The sequence below is a fragment of the Phalacrocorax aristotelis genome, chromosome 1 (assembly GCF_949628215.1).
Source record: "Phalacrocorax aristotelis chromosome 1, bGulAri2.1, whole genome shotgun sequence".
Taxonomy (NCBI): domain Eukaryota; kingdom Metazoa; phylum Chordata; class Aves; order Suliformes; family Phalacrocoracidae; genus Phalacrocorax; species Phalacrocorax aristotelis.
Window position 1 is genome coordinate 142,206,999 of NC_134276.1, and position 27,771 is coordinate 142,234,769.

Genomic DNA, 27,771 nt, shown 5'->3' on the forward strand with positions numbered 1-27,771 from the left:
AACTAGCTCCCATGCCATGTTTCCTTAATATCTTTGTCATGTTTCTCTTGACAATATAGTTTTCATAACACGGGCCTGTGGCTGTGACTTTTAGAGAAAGTGCATGTCATGTGACAAGGCCTGGGTCCCTACTGTCCTTTAGGTTTCTGTTTTGAACTACACTTTAAATGCTTCTTTCTGCATTGATCTTGGAAAAAAAAAAGAGAAGACTTTATTGTTCTTTGGACCAAGTTCTGCCACCACTTTTCTTCCTGCTGTCCCTTCACAGTGTGGTCTCTTGAATTGATTTCTGCTTTTGGACTCTGCAGCTGTTTCTGATTCAAGCCAAAGCCTGCTGAATACTTGCCTTGGATTGATTAACAAATATTTTATCCCATAATCCTGTTATGGTTGTTCTGGGACACAGTGTCGAGTCTCTCAATTAACTTTAATGGACTTTGGACTAGCCCCGTAATTATTAGGGGGCCTTTTTCTGACAAGATCCTGACATAACGCGCTGCCCATACATATCTCTTGGGCTGGGACACTTAGTGTATAGACAGGGGAAAACATGCATTTTCAGAGGTGTTTTGGATGCACAAACTCTGCCAGAAAGCCCTGTTTGCACTTGTAGCATTTCTTTCAGATAGGCCAGCCCAACTCCTGAGAGACAGAGCAATTGTATTACCTCACCAAAAGGATATTAAAAATTTTCTGGAAAAAAAAAGCCCAGTAGTCTAAAAGTTCTGAAATCCAGTCACTGCTAGAGAGAAGTAAACGCTTTTTGGCTGGACGTCCCATCTAAACATTTACTTGATTATGTGAAAAATATAGCTTTCCTTAAGACAAGATCCTAGGTCTTCAGCTTTTAGCCCTTCACAGTTGGGCAGTCTTGATCATCTAGTCCTAATGGTCAGGAAAGTTATTCAGGTTTCATACCGGGGCTTCATTTTCTAGTTTTGTGGGAAAAACCACCCATGAAATATACATACACACCTATTTCCTTAACATCCTAATGATATCCTGAATTCATTGCAGCCAGGAAATACAAACCATCATTGTCAGATAGATGATTGAAAACATAGGAAGAAAAAACATCTGACTTCTTCCTATATGCGATAACTGTATTTAATTTAAAAAACAGAGAGAGAAAAGGGATATGGCAGCAATTTTTAAATATTGAACTTAAAAGCTTTTTCTTAAAAGTCACATGCTCAAGACGAAGCTGTCCCTAGGCACCTTTAATGTACTCATGTGGCAGTTATGCAGCAAATAACTCAAGGTTATTTTCTTTGGCAGCAATTTCAGAGCAAATCTTTGTGTAAAGAATGATTTCTTTTACTTGAAAATGGGCTGGATTCATAAAAAGTATAATGGGTACATTTGTTTGTTTTTCAATTTTAACAATTAGGAGGTATTTGTATGTGTGTAAAAATAGAAAGTAGGAAAATAATGAATAGTCATACTTATAATTAGCATATTTTGATACTTAGGAAACCAGAAGCCATTTCTACGCTTATTAAATGTGCATTGTCAGCTTCAATTTTTTGAAAATTACTGACTAAAAAAACAGTTTCAGATGAAGTGTTGCTTAAGGAATATGTACTGAAATTAAAAGGAAACCCAGTCTTTAAAATGTACAGTACAATTTTTGGCTTTCTTATGCTTGTTTATGTAATAGTCTTATCAGCACTGAGATATGTGCTAGCCTTCTAGCTTTTAAGCAAACCTTGTGCAAAGACCTCCCATTGTGGATCTGGGTAGTCCAGCTGTATTCATGGTGCTGGTTCAAGAGTATTAGGACTGGATGCTTCAGCCTATCAGGGCCAAAACTAGCAGTAAAGTTAACGTAGTTGGGATTCATGTGCTCTGAAAGACCATGTGTTTGCAAGAACAGGGCTTTAGGAAGGGTCTGATCCAGTGCCACTTGAATGTAATGAACCTATTTTCATTGTTTTCATCTGGTTTCAGTCCAGTCCTTCCATCTTGGGTGTACAGAGGAAACAGATCAAATTTAAGCAGGTATTGAACATCAGCAGGTACTGGAATACATTTTTTCAGATGATAACCTATGAATCTGTTTAGATTATATAAATAGGGAAGTCATAGAAATAAATAGGGAAATCATTTCATGATAGGAAGGGCAAGGCAAACCAAAGGCTAACTTAAAATATCTAAGGCTTTTTGCCCATTCTAGTAAGTGAAAAGGTACTAGCATACCTAGAGAGCAAACAGGTGACGACCATAATTTCGGATTTCTGAATGACCCTGTGGTAGTGCCTGTTTTCCCTCTTGCCTCTATAAAGGATGGAAGAGACTGCTGTAAGTGTTTAGAGCTAGTCTTTGGGAATACATTCCTTGGTCAATAAATTTATGAAAGCAAACTATTTGTTGTGATGATTAGGACCGATAATTTATTTTTTAAGGCATACTAACATAGATCAATCAAGAATGATGCTACATAATCTGTTCTCTTCATATGCCCAGATGAGGGCAATAGCAAGTCTGCTATTGATTTTTATCATTTATCTGGCCCAGTTTTGATGGCTGCTGCAACGATCAACTCAATCTCCACTTGTTATACATCCAGATTGTGTCCTGCCCCTTCTGTAAGGATGTGGTGCCAAGCACAATGGTGATCCTTACCTATTCAAGGAGATCCCAAATAAGAAGCTGGAGCATAAAGAACAGTGGGCAAAAGTGCAATTTTGAACCAGTAATTAGTTCCATATTTCCATTTGTTTATTAAATGGCATTGACTTTCTATCCTTGATATATGCAGATCCATAATAAGCCATTTTGTTCAAAACAGCAGAAATTGCCTGAGAGTAACAGCAGAAACTTCCTAGGGGAAGGAACGTAACTGTTTTCATGCAACAGAAAACAGAGTACCCCATGGATTGCTGAAAACTGTCACTAATGTAGGATAATGACTGAAGAGTGTTCCTGTTCTGTAGTAAGGCCATGGTAATTTGTGTATGTATCTGGCTTTTGTTGTAGATTGAGAGTTTTTGGTAGATCAAAAACTGAGCTGTAAACAAGGGAGAATTTCAGACACTCCTAAAATGTACCAAAGTATCATCCCTGATGCTGAGATTTACTGTTAACCTGATCTTTCTCATGGCATTTCCATAAAATAGAACTGTCAATCCCCAAATAATCCAATCATACAAATGTTTTTGAAGTATTCCTTTTACTTTGAATGTATGCATGAAAAGTTTGTTCAAAGTGGAACCGAATCTATCCATTTTATGTGTTTCTACCACACTTCACATATGTCAGAGTACTGTCTTGTCTGTATATTCATTCTGTATTTCCATATGTACAGCTCACAGTTAATGTAATCTTAATCTCTTTAAAGTCTCCTTAAAAATAAATTCACAGATAATCCTCACCCTCTGGTAAGACACAAAGAGAAGGCTCAAGGGGAAATAGGATGTGGGGGAATTGTTGGGAAAAAGAAGCTAAGTCCTCCATAAATTATGCATATAACTATGGCTTACATGCACCAAAAACAGGTGTGTGGTTTATTGTGACAACCAGGATAGACCCGTGGCTTGGGCAGGATTATAAATCAGCTGTTATAAATGGGAAACTGAGGCAAGAGGCAAGTAAATTACTTTCCAAATTTATTAAGTAAATTTCACATTGTGATTGGGAATTCCTGTCTTTCAGTACCCCTCAAAAGTGATGGAATTATGATGGTCTTAGCAGCTAATCATACCTGCACACTTTTCCATACAACCCAAAGACTAGAGAGGAAAACAGAGTATGTTAGAGTGCAGCTTTCTCTTCTTGTCCCAAACGGAATTTTCTAAATGGCCAACCATGTTCTCTTCTATCTACCACCTAAATGGTCCTGTAAATTACAAGCGTAATTTCCCCCCCTTATCCCCTATGTTGATGCAAGTAGTGGGTTGTAAATAGGTGGTATTTGTCTTTTTTTTATAAGATCTTGGCTTCTGCTATGAGGCTTTCCAAAAGGGTTAATGTCCCAAAGATGTCTGGAAAAAATACTGAGCAGAAATAGGAGTTTTATTTTTATATACTGTCAAAGCCAAAACGAGAACAGAGCTTCACATCAGGTGCTCTCATTCCCAGGATGTTGAACAAAAAAACCAAAAAGCCACAATCATGATTCAAGGGATGATGTGGACGCTTTGGAGCTTAATGTTAGCAGACAATCTCTTTAGCCTTTGAAAAAAGAGTTTAAGAGGTGACTATATCATATGGTGTAGTCTCTTCACTAGATAGACAAATTCAAATGAAAAAATAAGGCAATCAATTCTTCTGTCATTAGTCCTTGGAACAAATTCATCAGGACTAACTAGATGCATTTTTGTCAACATACTTTAATCAAACACAAGTGTTATTGTATTTAGAGACTAATTCTGGGTCTAAATGCAAAGGAAGTTGAAAGAAACTTAGTTGCCTGTGATACACAAGATGTTCTAGTGGTACCATTTTAGCTTTAGACTTTACGGGTCCTCTTTATGCAACAGAATTTTAATTTTAATTTTAAAAACTACATCTTTCTAGGTTCCATGATTAGGAAGATAAAACATGAGCATGAGTCACAGCAGTTTTTTCTGAAGAGGATTGAAATAAATCCTACAGTAACTTGTGACAAACTGGTCCTGGATTCTCTAGCAAACTGTCATCCTGAAAGGTGATAACTGCTCATTTTTTCCAAGCATTTGGATACAATATGAGGGTGACAAATCTATAAAGTATTAACAGCTTCACTGCTGATCAAGGGAAATATCTAGAAAACAACTGCTTGCACTCAAAGGTTAATTTCCAAGCTGTGGAAGTTAATACCATGTGGAAATTAATTCTAATTACAAAGTGAGGTTCCTATTTAATCCAGATGAAGCTGCTGCAGATTTTCCAGCCTGCTATAAAATCTAGACAATTTGCTGCAGAGTTTAGGTATGACTTATCATAAGTTACACTAGAATTTATTTAAGAATATAATATTATTTTTATATTATTAGAAGAGAAATGTTCTTGTGCAGATATATTAAAATTCATGTTCATGTAGATGGTCAAGAAAATGGCACTGTATGTAGGATTTGAATGATATTATGCAGACAATTCATATACTATAGACAGTCTTGGGCAGAAGAAAGAGACCAGGGAAAAATGTAGAAGGAAGGTAGAAAAAAGCAATTTACTGCATATTTGTTTTTTCACAATCTTTTACATATTCTGTTTCTAAAGATTTCACAAATTTCCTATTTCTTCAATTCACTACACATTTGATCTAGAATAGCTGTGCTCTTTAAAAAATGGGTCTTTTTCTCTAGGCTGTGAAACTGTTACTGTGTTAGAGACTCTAATGTGACTAATTACAAAGAAGTTCTGAAGAATTTTGGCATAAGCACAGACACAGTTAAAGAAAAAAGCACAGAAAACAAAGTTCCAGGTATGTTCTCAGAAAAGGGGTGGAAACTTGGGTACTTTTCCTCTTTCCACTTATATCAGTAAAAGTATTTCTGTTGGCCTTGATGGATCTGGTTTGCAGTTTTGTAGGACACTGATAGCTTCTGCTTCTCAGCAGATACAGCTAAGACAGGAAGGAAAAGAAAGCCAGTTTCCTTTGGCTTGGGAAATTCTACTAACTCTGTGTGAAAACTGCCTAAAACTCAAAAGGTGACAAGTTACACGGGCCAAAAAATAGAATCACTATTACAGGCTCATAAACCTCAGATAAAGAATTTGTTACTGCAACTTGGAATCTTGTAGCACTTGGGAACCTCAGTTTTCGCCCAGTATTCAGTCATGGTGAACATCACAGGTAAGCTTTGTAACAAAGAAGTTACACTCTAAGACAGTGACAAAACAGTGAACTTGGCCAGGTAGGGGGGGTGAAGGTGACAGTAAGACATTTTATGTCAACATGGCAGTAGTCTCAAGCATAGCAGCAACCTAACTTATTGGAGGTTGAGAATGTCTTTGGAGGCATCAGCTCAGAAAAGGGTGTTCTGAGGGACCTAGAGAGGCTGGATCGATGGGCTGAGGCCAGTTGTAGGAGGTTTGACAAGGCCAAGTGCTGGGTCCCGCACTTGGGTCACAACAACCCCATGCAACACTACAGGCTTGGGGAAGAGTGTCTGGAAAGCTGCCCGGTGGAGAAGGACCTGGGGATGCTGGTCGACAGCCGGCTGAACATGAGCCAACAGTGTGCCCAGGTGCCCAGGTGGCCAAGAAGGCCAACAGCATCCTGGCTTGTATCAGCAATAGTGTGGCCAGCAGGAGTAGGGAAGTGATCATGCCCCTGTACTCAGCACTGGTGAGGCCGCACCTCAAATACTGTGTTCAGTTTTGGGACACTCACTACAAGAAGGACATTGAATTGCTGGAGCTTGTCCAGAGAAGGGCAACAAAGCTGGGGAAGGGTCTAAAGAGCAGGTCTTATGAGGAGAGGTTGAGGGAACTGGGGTTGTTTAGCCTGGAGAAGAGGAGGCTGAGGGGAGACCTTATCGCTCTCTACAACTACCTGAAAGGAGGTTGTAGTGAGGTGGGTGTTGGTCTCTTCTCCCAAGTTACTAGTGACAGGACAAGAGGAGATGGCCTCAAGCTGTGCCAGGGGAGGTTTAGGTTGGATATTAGGAAAAATTTCTTTACTGAAAGAGTGGTCAGGCATTGGAACAGGCTGCCCAGAGAGGTGGTGGAGTCACCATCCCTGGAGGTGTTTAAAAGACATGTAGGCATGGCAACTAAGGGCATTGTTTAGGAGACATGGTAGTGTTGGGTTGGTGGTTGGACTTCATGATCCTAGAGGTCTTTTCCAGTCTTGATGATGCTATGATTCTATGTTTAAGATGGGTTGATGATCAGTAATTAGGTCAGTTTGTGAATGTGTAGTGGCAGGTCCTCTCAAATATAAGGGTCAGCATAAGAGTAGATACAAAATGTATTTGTTTGAAGTTGCAGGAACAAGGCAGTCCAAGGTGGCATGAGGGGTTGTTCCTGAGTGAAAAGTGATTGGCACGGAGGACGTGGGCTATGGAGACCCTTAAAATGAAGGCATTAGTTTACGTTTGTTGTCTAAGGAAGGAAGAGACGTTGATAAGAGCAGGATACAGTTGTTTTCCTCAAAGACAGAAAAAGTGTGTTTCAGTAATTCAGTTGTTGGATGAATGGATGCAGTGAAGAGATTTAGACCTGTATGTGGATGAAAAAGGTTGTGTTTGAGAGGTTATACAGCAAAAATCTGCCAGATTTACCTGTAATGTGAATGTGAGGATCTATGGAGATGTGAGTTTAAGAAGGTGCTCAAGATAAGGTAGTGAGAATGGCCCTCCCAGTGTATTTAAAAATAATGTAAGTCTGTTTGCATATCTTGAACTTTAATTTAGTGTATTTAACAAAGCATTTCCTCCATCACATATGTACACATATGGTATTCTGGCAGTAGGATTTTTCATGAGTGTGAGGCTAACTGCTAATTGTTTTTTCCATTTATTTTTGTTTAAAAAGAAGCATTTAAACTTACCTTTGCTGAAGAAAGCTAGTAAAGACTTACCTGTACTCTGCAGGCTAAAGAGCATTAGCTTCAAACATTGTCTGTTTCATTCCTACTGCTCAAAATTTAGCACCTCAGTAAGAGAATTACAGAAGAATAAAAAAAACCCTATCCTGGTCTAGAAAAGAGAAGCCAGCATTATGATAATCCTCTTCCTGACAAAAAGTCTTCCCTTGGGTGGTAGGAATTATTCCTGAACCAATTTTGAATAGATGGCCTGATGTTCAAAGGTCCTGAATGCCAATGTCCATGGTGTCACTACATAGAGGTTTGTAAGTTTCTGCAGTACTACCAAGGACTATTTTGAAACCATTACTGGAAGTAAATATAGCTACCAAAAACTGAGGGTTTCTTTCCTGTGTGCGATACTGAAACTGTGGAGAAATAATCTTATGAATTAAGGGTCCTCCTCGTTCCTAGTACATGCTGTACCTAGCACTGTGCATGAATAGCCCTCTTAATTAACCCATCTAGTTAATGGGGTCTGGGACACAACCTCTCCACTCATTCCACCATAGGATGCCTCAGACATTCAGAGACCTTGTTTGTGGGGTGTACGGCCCTGCCATACTCAGTGTGTCTTGAATTCACCTCTTGCCCTCTGATTCCCAGTTTCATCCTTTGAGAAGTGGAGCCTTGTCCATGTAAAGTAGTTATAAAAAAATTACCAGTCAACATTGGTCTAAAAATAGATTCTAAGATCATCCGGACAAATTAGTGGTAACCTCTCTGGTTCCTTTCTGAGGTGCAAAACAAAGTGATCTTTGTTTAATAAATATTAGTACCCAACCAAAACTAAATTGAAATAGGGCAGTTCTAAACGGAATTGAGCATTCACACGAACAATTTTCAAAAGTTTAAATAATAAAAAGTATAGCTTTATTTAATCAGGAAGGAAAAACCGTGTTCAGCAGGCTACTGAGCAGGCAGAGGGAACAGTGGAGAGCATGCCCTAACCACAGAGAAGTCACACTTTGTTATCCTTTTCCAAACAGAATATAATTTTGTTTCTTATGCAGCCCCACTGGAATAACATTTGAAAGAGGTTGGTGCACATACTTTTTGTGCATAAGGTTCTGAAAACACCTGTGTCTTGTCCATCACGGTGTTTGCTGCTATGCTCTGAACCAAATATAACACATCCATAGCAGAATCATTATCCCAAAGAGTGTACATGCCAACAGCACATTAAGTAGAGCAGTATACAACAAACCATCACAAAATGAGCCGCTCAGCCCAGCTAAAATAAATATTCCGCAGAATTTGTTTGGTCTTGGCATTGGATTTTTTTGATGGGGAATCACTGAGGAGGGCTTTTCGACTTGCAGTAGCTGGAACCTCTTCCAAGGACTGTGGGACCTAAGATGGGACAGTGAGACAGAAGAATATGAAGGGAATGGTAAAGAAAAGAGCCTTTCAAGGTCAATAGGAATGTTTATTATCAAAGGCCTATAAGGACACTGTCTTCCATTTCCTGAAAATATATTTTTGGTAGTGGATCATTCTGGGAACATACTGACAAAGAGAGTGAGTTAGTTTCTATTAGTACCTCCTGATATTAAATGTAATAAAGTTACCTGCTAAGATGGTAAGTTATGTGCATTATGTTTTAAAAGAAATATGAAATTAAAAACTCCTACAACAAAAGCACAGATTAGTTAGCATAATTTTGAACTACCGATCAAGTTCAAAATACAAGAAAATACAAGAAAGTTGTATCTCAAGTTTTGTGTAGTCCGTTTGTACATAAAGATTTTTCCAGTTAACAAAAACAGTCTTTAAGAGTTCTAGATGGCTTTGTTTCTTTGCAGTTGACAAAGCTGTGGACTTCGCTAAATCAGTTTTCTTAACAGCACTAATCTGCCAGAAAATAGAAGAGAAGGAACAGAAGCAGAAAAAACATTTTCTACCGTCTTTACCAGCTGAGCATGCTGTGACCGAGTGCAGTCTGGATAGCACTGAGCGGGCATTTAGAGAAAAGGTAAGGGAGTGCCATTAATACTTCAGAATACTTTGACAGGTGGAGAAGCTGAGCCAGGCATCACAGGAAAAGAAAATTGCCAAGCTTTGAGGCCAGTTAATTATCCAGCTTCTTTTACAAACAAATACCATACACGGGGTTTCTTGTTTGGTTTTAAAGCCAGTTAGCAGAAGCAGCAGTTCTGTTTTATTTTGTGTGTTCCAGTCTTGCTTATTAAACTCACAGCATTAAAAACGTATGTATTAGAACTCCAGATTCCTTAGGCTAAAACAAAATGAGAGTGCATCAGAGCTTGATGGCTAAGGAGTTTCATAATGTGAATTGCTAGATCACTCTGTCAGATCAAAGTAAGTAACGACTTAACTGAGTAATGACTAGTTACCATTGTCTGACAATTATTTTCTGACCTGCGTGAAATAAATCTTTAGTGGATAGGTGTTACTGCAGAAACACATTTTTTTACATGTGGTGGCAAGAGAGAACAGCGAGTGGAGCTGGAATAGACATGGCAAATGACCTTTCCACATGCCCTTAGAAGTGATCTTAACTGAAGAGAGTTGGGGAGTGTGATGGTGGAATGTAATTGTGTGCCTGCTGCTTCATGGGAAGGTGAAAAGCAACAAAATTTTCCAACACTCACTCTTGTGCCTTAATGTCATGAAAATCCTGACTCCCTAAGAAAAGAGAAGCTGATACTGCGCATCAAGACTGCACATTCTACTACAAACTGAACTACACAGACCTGTAACTGTGCTTTCTCAGCCTTGAAAAGACAGGAGAGGAGGGACAAACAAGGCTACAGGAACAATAAACATCTTGACCTTTTTTCATCTTGTATATCTTTGATACGGAGGTCAAGGCCTGGATTGGAAGCACAGTACATCTCACCTTACAAGCCGTCCCAGTCCTTGATGTTTATTTTGGGCTTCCTAAAGTCTCTCTATACATTACCCTTACACTGCGATTTCGGCAGTTTTCAATGAACAATAATCAGCTTAGAAGCAGATGGGGTACTTGTCAAAAAATGGCGGGGGGAGAAAACCCTCAGGGATGCTTGCAGTATTGAACAACCCCGTGTGAGCCAACATTTCAGAAAAACAAACCAGTCTTCCTATTGTTTCATGCGCCTTATCAAAATCTGCAGTAAGTCAACTTTCAGGCATTTTACAAGTCCCATAAGCAAAAACGTGTCCACATAGCTCCTTTGCAACAGCCCATGAATTAAAAAAAATAACCAAAGAAGTGTGATATGTTTATACAACAGCTGTGTTAACTATTCCATGTCTTCTAACATTTTCCAGTATTCATTGTGCTAACAACCCACTTTAATTAGGGGAACTCTAATACTAGGTTATGCCATGGATGGTTTTAAAGTTACGTTAAGACAGGTGTTATCAAGCAGTCTGATCCACCAAGTATTTTTAGCTCTGAATTTTGAGGCAGAGTTATTATTTGAGAAACTTGTCTGACTTGTCATTTGAGAGTGTGTGATTGGGAATACTGTTTTGTAGCGAGCTTATTAATTAAACATCTGACAGTCAGAGCATGCCAGGGTAACCTATTTGATCAGTTCACAGAGAAGAACATTTGAAAAGGTCTTGTAAAAAATGCATTGTTGTTTTAAAAGCTCCATGAACTTGATTTTTCTGAACAAAACACTATAAATTGTACTCATTACAGCTGTGTTCAGCCTATCAGGACACTGAAAAAGCCTTCAGAGCAATTGATGTCAGTCAGTGTGGATTTGTGTCTTTGGATTACTTGAAGTCAGTCATAAATGGCTTTGTATTTCCTTTGCCAAATGAAACTTTTCAAGAGCTAATGAATAGGTAAGAATCATATTATTTTCTTAGGGGACATTTTTTAGCGCTGCTGACTTATAACTTTATTATTGCTTTTTGTGACTACCATCATTAATTCATCTTACTTGCGCCTGTGTTGCAGTATGTATGGCACAGTATAATATAGCTGGGTATAAACCCAAATTTTTTGCAGTAAGGTATATAGGTTTAATGGAGTAGAAGTTTTGGGTTACGGCTTTCTTACTTCTATTTGCTCACAGATTTGTATTTAATTCCATAAAGGGAGCATTACTCTCTTGCATTCAAATGACTAGTGATGTGGGATGGTGTGAATTTACTGGAAGAGCAACTTCATGACTATTAGCACCATATTTGCATAGTGACAGTGTGATTGTACAAGCCTTCTAAGTACGTGGGTGTGGCAAGGAAAAAAAGGAACTAAAGTGAATGAATGAACTAATGCTGAAAGCTTTCGCTCTGCATTGCTTATTGTCAGTCAGTGAAAAACACAACTGAAGAGACAGTTCTGTGCTGCATAATAGAAAAATTTCATACCTGGAAATTTGAATTTAAACTAAAATGAGGCAAAAGTCTTTTGAACTTAGGTTTTGACATTGTAAGTATTTTTATTAAAACTGCTGTAAAGGTTGAGAAATCATGCCAACTACTGGATTCAAGTCAACATGCTATTTTACTTTAACCAGGCATCTTAGTAGCATTATGACCAAAACTCAAATCATCATGTGGTCAGTATAGTGTAGAGAAGATAAATGGATAGGAAACATTTTCCAGCCCAGTCTCAAGGATCTAAGCAGACAGAGTTTAGGCCACAGAACATTTTCCAAAATATAATTTCCTGGTCGTGATCACTTCAGCATATGCTGACTGGCTCCCTAAACTTTCCTGTTTTCCTAAATTTCCTTTTTAAAGCTAAAATATCATAGGAATAGATATTTTTGAGGCTTTTGGTTAAATCTAGACCAGGATATCTCATGATTAACCTTTTGTACTCAGAAACCAAAAATTGAGAGAAGAAAACTTCCAGAATATACTTTATACCTGTTGGCAATAGTGCCAAGGGCATATGGCCAGTCAAAGAGAAAGGAAGAACAGCTTAACTCTTACACAGCATTTTTACGCCAAAATGTTGTTTAAAGTTACAACAGAACAAGGCACCCAAATCATACAGTGTGAAGAGGTCAGTAACCAGATCATGCATTACTGCTTAGTGATTCCACAATTTATAGTTTGTCTATTTAAATTGTTGGAAGAATAGAATCATCCATGTAAATAATCAGTTGAGTTATTTTTTCCTTTATATGCACTAGTTAGCTGTAAGGAGCTCAGTGCAGATATATATTTTACGGCAGCAGGTGTTGTATGAGAGTGTCATCTGCAGTAACCATATTGCTTTGTGCATTCAGCAGATAAATCTGATTTGCTTCTAGTCATTCACAGTGTGATATAACAATGATCAACTATTACTTTGTCAAAAAATCGCTATCATAGGTTTTTTTTCCATTCATGTCACTTGCTAGTTTAAGTCTTAAAGTAAATCTTGCTCTTAAAAGCAGTTGCATAATGGAAAGATTTCTGCATGTATTCTTCCACTGGAGCTTTCTCTAGCATCTGAGAAATATAGTGACATTTTAATGATGCTGTAAACAGAAATGTTCAAGCCTATGTATGCCATATCTCTTAGGTGATATTTCTCAGATAATGTAATTCAAAAGCTCCACCAGGTGAATGGAACAGCAGAAAAAGTTCCTCATAGTCATCTAATCTTAGTAATGAAGCAACTTCATTGCAGCTGAAAATAAATGCAATAGTAATTGATGGACAAGGGACATGATTTCAAGGTTTTTAAGATTCTATTTAAATAATATGACATGAGATGTGCCAGGGAGCTGTTTATAAGAAATAATACATGACAACACTTTATGGTTGTTTGAGGTATTTGCATCTCATGGGCTCCTGATATAAAATTCAGGGTCCATTGAAGTTGATGCAATTTTGCCTTAGACTTGAGCTACGATTTCATCTTTGACTGGTTTAGGACCAGATTACCCATGCACTTATCGCTCCGTATATGTCCCCGCTGCAGCAAGATCAGATGCATCAGAGGCAGACCAGTCAGGTGTACTTCATTCAAAGGACATCACTCATCTGAGTCCCAAATTCCCTGAATTCCATCACTTCTACTCACTTAGAAGTAAAACATTGTGAACTTGAGGTCTTATAAAGAGTTGCATAAACTGAAGGAATTAATTTCACAGTATTTCTGTATTCCCATGTGAGAAATATTTTGCGTATGCTTTGGAGCTTTGCTGCAGATTGTGTCCCTTCACAGGTTGAAGCGTATTCTTGTTGAAGGTTGGGAGCAAATCATAAATAACCAGTATGAAGGCTTTGCCAATAGAGGGCCTAACATTTTACTTCTTGCCCTTCTAGCAGAGCTTGAAATCTGAGGGCCAGTATTATAATAATAAAGAGGAATTGTTTTGAAATTTAAAAAATACTCCATAGTCCTTCCTCAGTTTTTATTCTCAGTGATTTAACTTTATCTAAATAGGGCTTTCTTCAATTTGATCCACAAAACTTAATTCTGGGGATTTCCTCCCCCTGCTGCCCCGGCCCCCCAAAGGGCCTAATTCATCCCTTTCCATGATAAAACATACAAAAGAAAAGAGCTGTGCTGGCCAGCCACAGGCAGAACTGGAAGAGCTCCACGATGCATTACCCATCTGCAGAACTGGGGAAAAACACTGCACCTTGTGGACTGATCAGTGGCACCACAAATCATAGCTAGTAATGCCAGTCCTTCACACATCTGCATTAGTATTTCTTCCTAAGTTCCCTTCAGCTCCCAGTATTTTAGCAATTTTCACTCCCGAAGCCTGAGAGGCGATGCAGGGCTTCTGAGCAAGGAGGTGGAAGTGGAGAGGTCTGTTGCTCTGATTGACACAGCTTTGGCTGGTTGCTCATTCTCTGTGCAGAACTGCTCTCTACAGTGTGGTTGGAGTGATTTAGTAGACCACAGACATTTGAGTGTGAAGGTATCTCAGTTGGGGTCTCAAAATAACAGTTGTTCTCTTGGCCTTAATTTTTAAGATCATCTGTTATTTCATACTGTTTGTTTCATATCCATTTATCCAAGACAATAATCAGATGTGAAATATCTATCCTTCCCACTGCTTTTTTTTAATAACACATCCCTCAATAGTATTGTTGGCAAAGCCCTTCCCTGCAGGGAATGAAATGGCTCCCCTGGTGAAATCTGAATGCCTGCACTGCCTCTGTCTTCATTTACCTTGAGTCTTTGGTGGTTGGCCCTTCCCAGCCCCTCTTCTGGGCTCTGGTGCAATTGTGCTGCTTGTGGAGTGGACAGATGCTCAGCCCTTGAGCCACCGAGCTGTGGTGCGTGCATGCTACTCGCAGGCAGGACCACTGTAAAAAGTCAGGTTCCCTCCTTGCCCATCAAATACCCTCTGCTGTCAGGTTGTGGTTGATCAAAGCCTGAATGCTGTGATTGTAACTTTTGTTTTTTAGCTGTGTTGGCTGGGCTTGAGAAGCTGCTGGGTAGTCCAAAACCTGGAGGTTTTTTGTAAAAGATCCAGGAAGTCTTGCATACCTCTGACTGCATTTGGTAATTTTTTAGCTTTGTCCTATGCTTCCTGGATTAGCAAATGTTCTAAACACCATCTGCCACCATTTTAAGGAGCGTTAGGAGTTTTAAAAGCTTTTCTGAGATGACTAGAGTAGCAAGTCAGCATGTTTCTCATAATATGAGGGATGTAATTGCCTACAAAACACCATCTGAAGTAGGAGTGCATTTAGCCATGCTCATTGGAGCTTTCTGTAGTACCATTGAAACTGACTACGAGGTATGCCATTGGTGTGGGGTCATGGGATCAGGTCCTTATTGATTTTAAAGTAATTATTCACGAAATATGGTGCTAGTTAACTTCCCAGGTTTTTTAACATAATTTAATACTTCCAGTACTTTCAGAGTTTTCAAATTTGGATATAATGAACATCATAATATTAAAAAAAACCAACATACTGTTCCCCTTAGTAAGTTTCACTACTGTGTGTAAATAATGAGAAGGGATGCATTAAATACTGTCTCATTCTAGACATCTGTGATGTGAACGTTTATGCCTGAACTGCTCCTCCTAGACTCCATTTTATAGTCACTGGAGAGAAGCAATGGGCAGGATTCATCTAACCAGCTTTAGATGTCTACTTTAGGATGAGATGAATCCTGTCCTGAAAGTGCCTGTTTCTCCCCAATGACTGTAAAGGGAACTTAGAGTGACTTGCTCAGGTGCAGGCACGTACATTTGGTCAGATGAATTCTCGCTTGGGGTCTAGTTCTTCCACAGCTAGACATTTGAGAAAATAAGTTGGCTCAGTTTACATATTTACTAACAAAGAAAAACTATGCAAGCTTACTCTAATTATGAATGTTGCACGCATTGATACTATAATGATGATGTGATGTTCTAATTCAAAATTCTTCTTGGAATGTAGAGTGTTTTTATAAGAAAGTCTTTTAAAACTGTTTTCTTTTTTTAAAGTCAGGTTTGGGCTAAAAGCCACAGGTAAAGCAGCTTGGCACCAATTTTTAGAAAAATTCCAGGATCTTGGGAGCACCTTTGAAAGTAGGCAGACAATTCCTATAAGAAAAAAATCATAAGTAAGTAGGAAGTTCCTTTTTTATGTGAGTAACCTGTGGCATACATATTTATTGAAAATGAGAAGTATATCCGATTGATGGTCACCCTTGATGAAATTCAGTTAAAAAATCTTCTGGCAATGCTTTCTTTAAGTGCATTCTTATTTTGAAACCTATCAAACCCCGAGTCTTAATGAGGTGATTTATTCTTCCTGCACTGAGAAGAACATAGTGAGCAAAAGAGGGTGAGACATGAAAGCATTGCAAAGACTGTCTTTTTAACTCTTGCAGAGTAAATCCAGCTAGAGGAGATGAAGCTTTCTCCAGTGAGATTGTTCTTCAGAAGCGATGCTGATGCATCCAAGATTCTTATCCCTCTTTAAAGCAGGCATTCTTTATGCTTGATGAAGTAAAAGCAATTATTTTTAGGTGTTGCCTTAGTTAAATACTCTTACAGCCAAACATTTGTGTCTCGTATCTGCTTCAAAGCAATCTGGAGGTTGCCAGTCTTTGTTTTCTGTTATAGTAGCACACAGAGTCTGTTTTTCAAGTTTCTTTAACATAGTTATGTGTAACTGGGGACTAAATAATCTGTAACAACCTCTCTGATAAACAAAAATTATTGACCTCCTGCAATTTCACTGGAAGTCATGTTGGACAGTTCTTTAATCATCCCTGTGGCTGCCTTTGAACCCCTGCTAGTTTTTCTGTATAGTTCATGAAATGTTATGACAGAAATGAGAATTGGTGCTTTCACAGAAGTTGCACTGGTACCAGAAAAATAAATAACTTTCCAGATACTGCTAAGCGTTCCCCTGTTTCTACATCCAAGGATTACCCGATTCCCTTATGCCTAACATCATACTGGCAATTTTTTAATGCTTTGATTATATATTACGACCTGCAAATCTTTAAGAGTAACTGCTTCTTATAATTAAGATTCAACTTCTATTCTGGCATATTTTCTCCATTTCGCAATGTAGGACTTTGTTAGAAAGCTTATTCTTTGCTTGTGCTTATGCTTCCCAGTCATCCTGTGTCTGTGGTTTGTTCTCTTTATAGTTTTACCATTCCATTTGTCTTTCAGTTATCTATAGGTAATTTGATGTTTTAAAGTTTTGGGGTTTTTTTCAGGTTATTTGTACACACGTGTGTGTATATGTGTATATAAATATATATACAGAGAGAGCTGTGTTTACTCTGTTTATGCACACACACATATATATGTACATGTGTGCATAAAAAGGATGTATAGTACAGGGCTAAAAATCAGCCCCTGCAAGACTTCATTAGAAACAGACTTACCTCAGAATGGCTGATTATCCACAATTCCATTTGAAGGTTTCTGTTATCTGGTTCTGTTATCTATCACACTTGTTTGGTATCTGCCATTTGCATCTACAGCGTTTTCATTTCTTAGTCAAAATGGCATACACTGGTCATAAGTAAGGTATACCTTTGCCTCTGGCAGCAGACTGCCCCAGACGGCAGGCAGGGTCCCGATGCCCGTTTTGCCTCTGCCAGAGTCCTGGACAGCCCGGTTAGTTGGGAACTTCCAAAGAAGGGGTCCAGATGTGTTAATTTGCAGCTGTTGACATCCCTCTGTTGACTGGTGCCACTGGTTATCTCGGTGCTGGTCATTATATACTGATTATGAGGGGTTCATCTCCAAACCTGGCTCTGCGCTCCCTCTCTCCACTCTTCCGCCTGCTCAGTTCTGTCTCTGGGCCCAAGCGGATCACCTCCTCTCATTGTCTATCGTCAAGTGTGGCCGCTCCCAGGAAAGTTGATTTCCTTACTGGTAAAATGAAATGCAATACCTACTGGCTTTGGCGCTTAATGCAGAAGGAATACTATGCAAAATGTTCACCCTTGTGTGATCAACACAAGAAAAGTCTTCTTGGATGTCATATTTTCTTTTCACACTAGGGTCTGCATAGTAACGTTTAGCAAATACTATTCTCCTGCTCCGCTGCTGTATGCAGTAGTTCAACAGAGCAGCTGATCTCACCAGTGAACTCATTGTTAATGTCTAAACTTGTGTGAATTTCTAACATTCCTAAATATTTATGCAACTGTGTGAGTGGGTTTTCTGCTATTATGAAAAATGCATGTAAAGCAAGTAAAGGCATTTCCTCATGTCTTGGAGTTAACAAAAGTAAGTTTCTTGCTCTTTTTTTTCAGAAGATAGAAATAGAATTGAGCTTGAATGTCTTCTGCACCAGGACTTAAATACATTCATGTCCTTATCTAAAAGTTTTTAACAGGTCCATGCAGCGTGCTTCTGATTCTTCATCACATCACTGCCCAGCACACAAGCAACTGCCTGTTCCCTTTTTCTTCCAACTGACTTTTTTTTTCTGAATTGTTCTCGATGTTTTGGAGTCTAAAATGCTGCTGGTCCCTACCTGTTACACCTTATTCCAAAAACAAAATCCCAGCCTAGTAGCAGAGCCTCCTAATACGCAAGATAGAAATATAATGTTACTCATAACTATACTATAAATTTGACTTGAAAACATTGAATCACATTGACGTTTTTTTAAAAGGATGAGCGAAGCACCCTTTCATGTTCTTTTGTGAGTCTTGCAATATTTTGTGATTTACTTTAAAACTCAGATCCTATTAAAAAAATTATCCAAGTGTTTCAACACCAAAGAATTAATAATAAAACAGCTCCTCTAGCCTCCTAGAATGTTTTCAGAAAAGCTGCTCCGTATATTCTGAAACACAGAAACAAAAGGGCATTAAAAGTAATTTGAATAGGCAATATTCAGTATAAATTTGTTGAGCTTTTCTTAAATTAAAATTATTATTACTATATCTCCTTATTTTTATACATTTCATTATGTGGAGTGCGTTGTTTGATAGTTTGTTCTTGATCACGTGTAATGTCCCAGTGACCTAAGGCATTGGCATTTGTGTAATTTGAAAATGTGACTTTACAGTTCTTTCAGAGTCATATTGTTGCATCTGCTGCAGACTTAGAAATTTACAATTGCAGTATCAAGTTGTAATTTTTCACTGGCATTATTTCATTGTTTTTATTTTAGTATCTTATTGTTCATCTCAGGGTAAGGAATTCAAGTAGTATTGGAAAGTCTCATAACTCAAGTTCTTACTTAAATGCATCAGATTCTTAAGAGAAACTACAGTGTTTTCTGTCCTGTGCTGAAACCTGGGATCAGGTAAACTTCAGGGTGCTCTCAGCATTGTAAAAAGTTTAAAGAAACATAGTTAATGGTTTCAACATTATACAGAAGATATAAAATACTATAAAAATACTACAGAACATGAATACCTATTTAACATTACATGCTAAAGGCAACCAATTGGTTGTGATTGACATTTAAATTAAAGCTAGGCATTAATATGTTCAGGATAAGGCCGCACCTTAATCTGAGATACAGCATTTTGGAAAAGAAGGGAGATGTCATAAGTGTGTATGTCCAAATACACTGCCTAGCAACGAATATACACCCCCATAGTCCCTGTGCACACAGGAGACATTACAGACAAGAGAAATCTCTTTTGATGAAGGGATAAAATCAGTATGATAGGTATAGTTAATGAGAATCAAACTGTGCAGTAATTATTATAAGCCCACATTATATATTATAAACAAGTGTGCTATCGTGTATTTGTAAAAGGTTTATGTTTGCAGCTTGTTATCTGACAGGTAGACTATAACTTATGTGTGACACTGACGATGCTCAGCCTGGTTGCATAGTTCACTCCAGTGTCGAAAGTCGAAAGTAACTTCATCTGACTTTTTCTAGACTTTGGATTATCTTGTCATGTTTAGTTCTGGAATACGAGCTATTGCTACAGAACTGTCTATCCTCACCAGCTCTGTGGCCCTCACGATGTACAGAACTATGCTAAAATGCCTTTCTGTCAGTTTTGATGGAAAGTCATGATATGTATGTCCCATGCACCAGATTGTGTGATCAACCCTTTAGTGGACAAGCTGGATTTTATTACTTTGATTTGCTACATATTGCACTTCTTAAATTGTAGACTCTGTATTTCTGAACTGAATGAGCAAATAATAGACTGAAAAAATTAAAGCTCTCAGTCTGGTTGACACAAGCAAAAGGAGCACTGGGGATATCTTCAGAAGTAGTATTGGCATTTTTTATTAGATGGTTTTATATAGATGATATATCACAATTCCTTTCTAATATAATTACATAAAACCTGTTCTTTTTAGCCTGCAGTGTTTCATCTATATACATAAATATATGACCACAAAAAGAAAGAATTCACCTAGCAATTTATAGGAAAAGAAATCAGTTTCATACATTGCAGTAGATAATAATAACGCCCACAGCATTCAGGCCATGATTCAGTACGGTACTTTACTACACAATTTTAATTCATTTTCTGAACTGGGGCATTACTGAATGAAATTGTTAACAAAGGCAGAGGTATTAGAGATGGTGGAAAAACAGGCTGAAGAAACAACTATTTAATGCCCAACATCTAGAGGCTTCCGCAGTGAAAGAAATACATGTAAGAACGGTTTATATTTATACGTAACACCAAGACTTTTTGTTGGAATAAACCAGTACATCCCCACTCACGTCACTGATGCTGGACTGACTTAGATAATGAACTCAGCAATAAAATTAAATCCTTTTGAATGAATAAAAATAAACTTGCACGGTGGCCAAATAAGCAAATGCAATCTGCTTAATAAATCCTGATGTAGTATATCTTAACTTTCCCATATTATCTAAGGTTTGGAAAAAATATAATTTATTTTTATTGTAACAGATATTTCATCTTCATGGGTAAGACCTAGTCATTCTGTACAATTGTTTCTTGTGAAGTACAAGCTATCTTTGTAGCTTCAGTACCAGATTCCCTAACTTATTTACTGGGGGAGGTAGGTATATTATCAGGTTTTGCTTCCATATGATTTAATGCAGTGACAACTGTCTCTAAAGAAAATTCAAATACCAGATAGTAGTTTCACAAGACCATTATCTTTTGATTGCAAAACTTTAAAGTATTTCCCAGACCAACTGATGAAGTAAATAATTGCTCATCCTCTATATTATTACTGCCACCCTGGATCTCTGTGGGGGACTAAAGGGAAACAGAATTTTCTTAGGGTGAATTTTATGAACAGAAAGATATTTGTCTAGTGCTTAGCCAGGAAAACTGAATCACTGAAGGAACTATTTACTCCTAATTTTTCTGTTATTGTTCCAAAGCCTTTATTCCACTCTTTCTTCTTCTTTCCCTCCATTATCTTTCCTCAGGTTTCTTTAGAGAAAATAAAGAAACAATTAAAAAAAAAAAAAGTAAAAGTTCAGGAACAAATTTAAAATTATAAAATGCAATATACAGTCACAGAGAAGAGTTGATATAAATCCATATTTAAAACTCTCTTACATAAATTATGGATATTACTTGCCATGGGAACTGAGAGAAAAACTATGCCTTAAGTATAGCAAAATAAAAGTATCCTGATTCTGTTGCATGAACACATCCATTGCCTATTACCTTACAGTCCAAAAGAGTATCCATTGGCATGATAGTGTGACAGGACATCAGGCCCCAGATAAAGATTCTCCATGAGAGCTGATTCACCCTCATTAGCCAGGTCAAGAATGCCAATAGACCCAGCCTAGCAGTATGGTTGTTTGAAAGGATGGATACTAAGATGCAAGGGAAGCACGAGAAAAGAAGGAGGAAGTCCAAGGACAGTAGGTCTCAAATGTTTTGGATTAACACACCACTGCCAACAGTCAGAATGTCTCAAGGGTCATCATGTACTTATAATTGCATCTTTAACTGAAATCTCTGTAATGACCCAAGTGTTTGCACAGCATTTACTCTGGCCTTTTGGACTATCATTGGCCATGGACCACATCTGAAAACCGCAGCCCTAGAAAAAGCTGTGCTCAAGCACAAAATGTTTCATTGAGTTTTCACTTGTTCTGAAGCTAATCATGAAGAAAATCCTGCCTCAGCGGAGCAAGCGCTGATGTAGGCTCGTGTGCTGTCTATGAACATGCTGAGAGCTGTATTAGGACCTAATAACAGACATCACTTGATGCACTTATGCATGGTCTTAAGGCAGTGGTTGGGGTACATGATAACAGTAACTTAGGCTCAGCTTGACTCAGCTGACACAAGTTCACTCAGATCCAGCAACTCTTTGGTTGCTTTTTTTAATGCATGCTTTCTTTTTCTGTCTTAGAAACAAGATGAAAAGATCACCAGAAACCACTTCCGTCGCGTTTTACATAACTTGATATTTCAAATGAAAGATGAAGGCTTCCAGGAGTTAATTGATATATTTGCTCCACAACAGACTGGATACCTCAACTACCATGAATTTTTAGACTTGTTTGAAGAAAAAGAATCAGTAGTAAGTGTTCACTTTTGATTCTCTAATCATCACATCTTTTATAACGGCTGTGGCAAAATGCTGGATTGCATTTTGGTAACATGTTATGCTCTGCGTATTTTTTTACCTAAGTTAGTATGTTCACATTCTTTCCAGCAATGGAATAATCATAATCAGCACTTCTAGACTCTTCTTTCTGAAGCATTGATTGGAAAGCAATCTCATGGTTACTGGAGGTTTTTGAAAACTCCAGCAGAATCACTAGCTCACACATGTGTGTACAGCAGAGGAGGAACAGCAGTAGTATTTCTTAGCTTTCAGTTGTTACATCTGTTTCGCTGATATTTTGCTGTTTCTTTTTTTATGTATTATTCTTTATAATATACAGTCATCCAAAATGTATGTTATATACTACACAGACATTGCGTATTTTTCTGGGTACAGCCTTGATACCTTCTGAATTTGCAGTTGTCTTATAATGTTTTCCTTTAGAACCATTCACTGAAGGTACAGAGAGGTTATTTACTGGAATCCACAGCCAATATTTCTGTGCAGTGTGTCTGTTTCCTTTGACAGAAACAAGTCAAAACTTTTTTGCTTAGTGAATTATTCTAAGAAATAACCTAAGCCACAGTTTGCAAACCTACTTCCTAATATTAAGAAGTTCATCATAATTTTCAATATAAAATCTTTTAGGTTTGCATTAGTATGTCAACTGATTAACTCCATATTTAGCTTTCCCTTAGGTAGTCTGGATAGTGTTTTTGAGAGATATCAAAAGAGAGCAGTAGTGTCGAGAGAGACATTAGACGCGCAAAAAGAAGGTCCCATTGAACAGCCCTGAATGGTGTGCATTGCTTTGAAACACTTTGATGTTAGGAGCTGAAACAGGCTGCTTTCCACTCTGATGGCTCCAACAATAGCAACATTTGATGCAGCAGCTCAAGTTCCTTCCAGCTGGTTTTGAGTAGAATAATGGTCTGGCTGAAACTCTGGGGCAAACTTTAGTAGTTGTAAAATTAGCATGCTGGGAAAATGCAAATGCTGACAGTGCCTACATGTGCAACTGATGTGCACACTAAGTGGGATTTATAAATTAAGCTGATTACGCTCATATTAGAGATGTACACAGACACCCACCCATTTTGTCATTTGAAATAAGTATGCCAAATGAAGTAAATGCTAGCATGAGAGAAGACAGGTAAAGGAAATGGTAAACATCAAAGACCATAGTCATCTTGGGATGAAATACCACCAGGGATGACACAGCAGCCACACATGACCCTGGCTCCTGTGGTTTCATGCTTTGAGAGTGATTCTTTCCTGAGGAGTAGGTCTGTTCTGGACTCTGTTGCTGGGTTTGTACCCAAATCTTGGAAGCTGCTGCAAGGAAGCCTGAGTGTCTGGGAATCCTTTTGTTTTGTGTCCTGAGTGGTGATGCCAGTTCCATCAATGTGGTTTATCCTGTAGAAAAGGCAGATTACAGGTTGTGCAAATGAAAGAGGACAACTTTTTCAAGAAATCCCTTCATTTTTATAATTTCTCAGAATTATTCTATCAAAGGAATCTTAAAAGCAGCAATGAGCAGAACCTGGACCTGGAACCAACCTAGGCCCCCAGCCAGCTAAGACAACCCACCTCCTTCCTTTCACTTGAAATTTTGCACAGTACAGTGCTGGGTCAAATCTGCAGTTATGCTGAGATTTTCTGTCAAAACATGATCCTGTGTTTGTTTCTTCTCAGAACCTTCTGATTGTTAATGTACTCAATTTACAAGGGAAAAACACTTTTATTCTAACTGCCAGTGCTACAGACAGATCCTAAAGCAGGTTCAGTAAGCCAGATTTTGTCATTATTTTCCCCTGTGCAGGCCCATTTTCTTCAAATTATGCCCTGAGTAAGTTGAGTGCCATTTGCAATTCATTCAGTCCTAGTGGATTTTGTTATACAGGACTAAGGGGAGAAACAACAGTAAAAGCTCTGTGTTGTTATCAGTGAGTAGACATGCCTCTTCAGTCACTTAAAGAAGCAGATCTATGAAGTGAGGTATATGCTTTCTTGCAGTCACTTTTCATTAAGTTTTCAGAAGAAACATTTTCAAGGGTAGATTTTGGGCCTGATGTTGCATCATGCTTTGAAATTACTACACTAAAATTGTTTTAATTGTACATAACACTTTTTAAATTAAATGATTCACAAATAGCTTAATGGAACAATCCAAATAAAGAAGGCTGCTCTTCTTGTTCTAGCTCGTAATACTGTAAGTGATAACATGGTTCATTTTCAGTAAGCATTGGTCTTCCAACATTAGATTTGTCATTTTAGTACATTTTTCCTGTGGTAATGCTATCATAGTTTAACCTCAGGGACACTTTTTTTTTCTTTCCTGCATTACTAATTCATTCAGTTGTTATATGGCGGAGAACCTTTCAGATAAAATCTGAAAATTGGAAAGATTTTTATAAGGCTTTGCAGTCCTATGAGCTTAAGTGTACTCTAAGAAAGGTCCTACAGCTGTGTTGCCCCTCTTTGTCAGATCAACAATTTATGAGGTAAGGTGATGATGTGTGAGTTGTAACAGATTTAATGTAACTTCTTTTCTTACCATATCTTTCTTCCTGTCTTTTAATATGACAGTTATATCTGGAGGCATTAAGTACTTTGGTCTGCCTTAAGCATATAGAAAATAAGAGGTCGGTGGAAGAGATATCCCACTCCTCGTGTGATCAGCTTGTAAATCCCTTATTTATTTTCATAACAATTCCATGTTGGAAACTCTTGTGAGTTTGACATTATTTCAGCATTTCAAAAGTGAGACAAGCCTTCTATACAAAGGAACAACCGATGTGCTGCAGATCCAAGACATTATCAAACATTATTTAGTATTTCCAAACACAAAGTAATACAAAATTAATTAAATTAATGTTATGTCTTTCCTCAGTAGACTATTGTAAAGAACAAGGATTTGAAATTTAATATTGTAACATGAAATCTCATTTTCAATACAAGCAGGCTTCCCAAAGTGGGGAGTCAGAACAGCTACAAGCATGGGGAGCGTGGGGTGAAAATATCAATGTCCAAAGAAGAAGGAATTGTGTTAGTCACTTTATTGCACTAACATTTCAGTCAGGTTATAATCGGGCTTAATCTACTCTCTCAGGAGCTCTAGTTTTCTCTGCTTACAGCCAGTGGCTTTCAGAAAGATGTGGAATTCTTTCCTACCTTTGAAAACATAATAGGAAAATCAAAGAAATCAGTTCCAGTCTGACCCTTACAACCCAGTGTCCCGCTGATCATTGTGTGTGAGAAGCAAACACAACAGCATCAATAGGAAATGGCTTTCGGAAAATAATCTTTGATCCTGAAATATGAATGAGCATGAGCGTGATCAGTAAAACCAATTCTACTGTATGCATTTTCCTTTCTATAAATGTCTTACAGAAAACTTTGGATGCTATGCATTGGGTTCATAAAAGTCATGTTTCCAGCACAGTGTGTTATAACTATATGCTTTCATCATCTGTCAGTTTTATAGCTCTGTATTTTGTCGTATATAATCAGTGATCATTGATCATGAACAAGTAATTATCCTTCAAATTACCTGGGACTCAGCAGTTACACGACTTTCTAAATAATGTTTCTACCATTATTTGTGTCAATGAGAGATCTGTACTATAAGGAAAGTCAGGAATTACAGCCCCTTTAAATTGGAAAGTGGTCTTTACTTGAAATTCTAAACAATCCCTGTAAGAAAATAATATAGAGTAAAGCAATGAGAGGCAAACTGTTAAGGTTTAATTCATTCATCATTGTGCTCAATGGCTGTTTTGCCTTTGTTTTAAAAAGATGCAAGATAAGCCTTGTGAGATCAGTCTAGCAAAATGCTGAACACTGAAGTTGTGTTCTAGCACAGCACAGGGAGAAGTGGGCATAATACTTCTAGGATTTTGGTTATGGTGAATATTGAGCACATTTATGTATTTGTGTTATTGAGCTGTGGCATTGTTCAAAAGTGGAGGTATGTGTTTAGCAAAGCGAGATGGGCAACGCCATAGATGGGATGAGTCTGCAATCTTTTTATAGCTATAGCTTCTAAAATAAACATCTAAAAGATAAAGTTTGGGTTCCATTGTCAAAGACATTCAGGGACATACGGTCTTGCACTGGCCATGTTCAGTCCATGAAAACTCCGTCTCGTTCACACCACATTACTAATTCTTCTGTAGCAAACATTTCTAAAGGCACCTGTTCTTAGGAGCATCATTCCTCAAGGTCATGTTCTAGAGAGCTGATGACCACATTGGAGAAGAATTATAATTCTTATAATAAGATGAAGAGAGAATTTGTACTCAACAATGCAATAGACGGCCTACTTGATTGGAGAAGTATTTGGTTTTAGGATAAATGAGTAAAAATATAGCTAATTAAGTTAGAATGGCTCATCACAGGTTAGGAGTTATTTTGAAAAATCTCCTTTGTTGTAATCTACTTTTAGAGTTGTCATTCTATGATTTAGCCTGTCTCCTTAAAAATAGGTTTTGACTCTCATCTTTTTACCAATCTATATTTGTTTGTTTCAAATGCGGCATTAATTTTTATGTTAAACCTTATTTAAGACTGTCCTAGGAATACGTTGTGGATTATGCAGAGAAACAGTGGATGGCACTGTTCATTCGCTGCTCTGAAGTGGTAAGAAATGCCAGGTTTAAAAAGGCTGTATTTTAAAATAATAAGCAAAAGAAAAAAAAAAAGTAATTGACTCCTCTAAATGCATACACACTGGGCTTAAGACTATCACATCTGTGCTGGGAATGTCATAACCAGATTGGGGATTTAGCACGGGTGCTTTAAGGGATGCAGGGTTTTTGAGTAAAAGGTGATGAAGTGACAGAATTACGTTCTGAATTCCAGTGGTTCAGCTACATCAGTCTTATTTATTTGAAATGATACTTCTGCTTTGGGGGGGCTTCTACTATAATTGGACTTTTGCATTGATGTGACTCATCCTGAGGCACTTGAGGACAATACTGCTATCGCTGCAGCAGAATAGCTGGCATGCTTGTCCCAGATGGCTTCCTGTGAGATGACATTCAGACTGGGGAAAAGAGGGAACAATTTTTAAGGGCATTTGGAAGCCTTTTATGGTTTAGACTCACAAAGCAGATGTTGCTCTGTAGTTTTCACAGCCATTTTCTATGTGAAGGCTACACTTGTTTTAGCTGAGTAGGGCTTCACAAATACTAGAAAATGGAGACTCTTTCTCCTCCCTCTCACCCCCCTGACACTTTCTGCCCTGCAGTGTTTATAGTGTGGATTAGATTTCTCAAAAGAAATGAAAGCTTTGATTTTGTCTTCTTTTTTTGGGGGGGGGGGAGGGGGCGGGAAGAAAGGCATTGAGGCACTTGATATGTTAAGTTACAAGTGGTTTTTACACAG

At 38.0% G+C, this 27,771-nt stretch overlaps 1 protein-coding gene across 1 annotated transcript in view; it reads left to right on the forward strand.

The window, feature by feature from the left end:
- The window catches only part of EFCAB6 (EF-hand calcium binding domain 6), a 107,067-nt gene that overhangs the window by 16,081 nt on the left and 63,215 nt on the right, over positions 1-27,771 (forward strand). Inside the window, 3 exon segments of the mRNA XM_075088236.1 lie at positions 5,728-5,779; positions 9,322-9,491; positions 11,172-11,320. Coding sequence (XP_074944337.1) covers positions 5,728-5,779; positions 9,322-9,491; positions 11,172-11,320 — 371 coding nt within the window.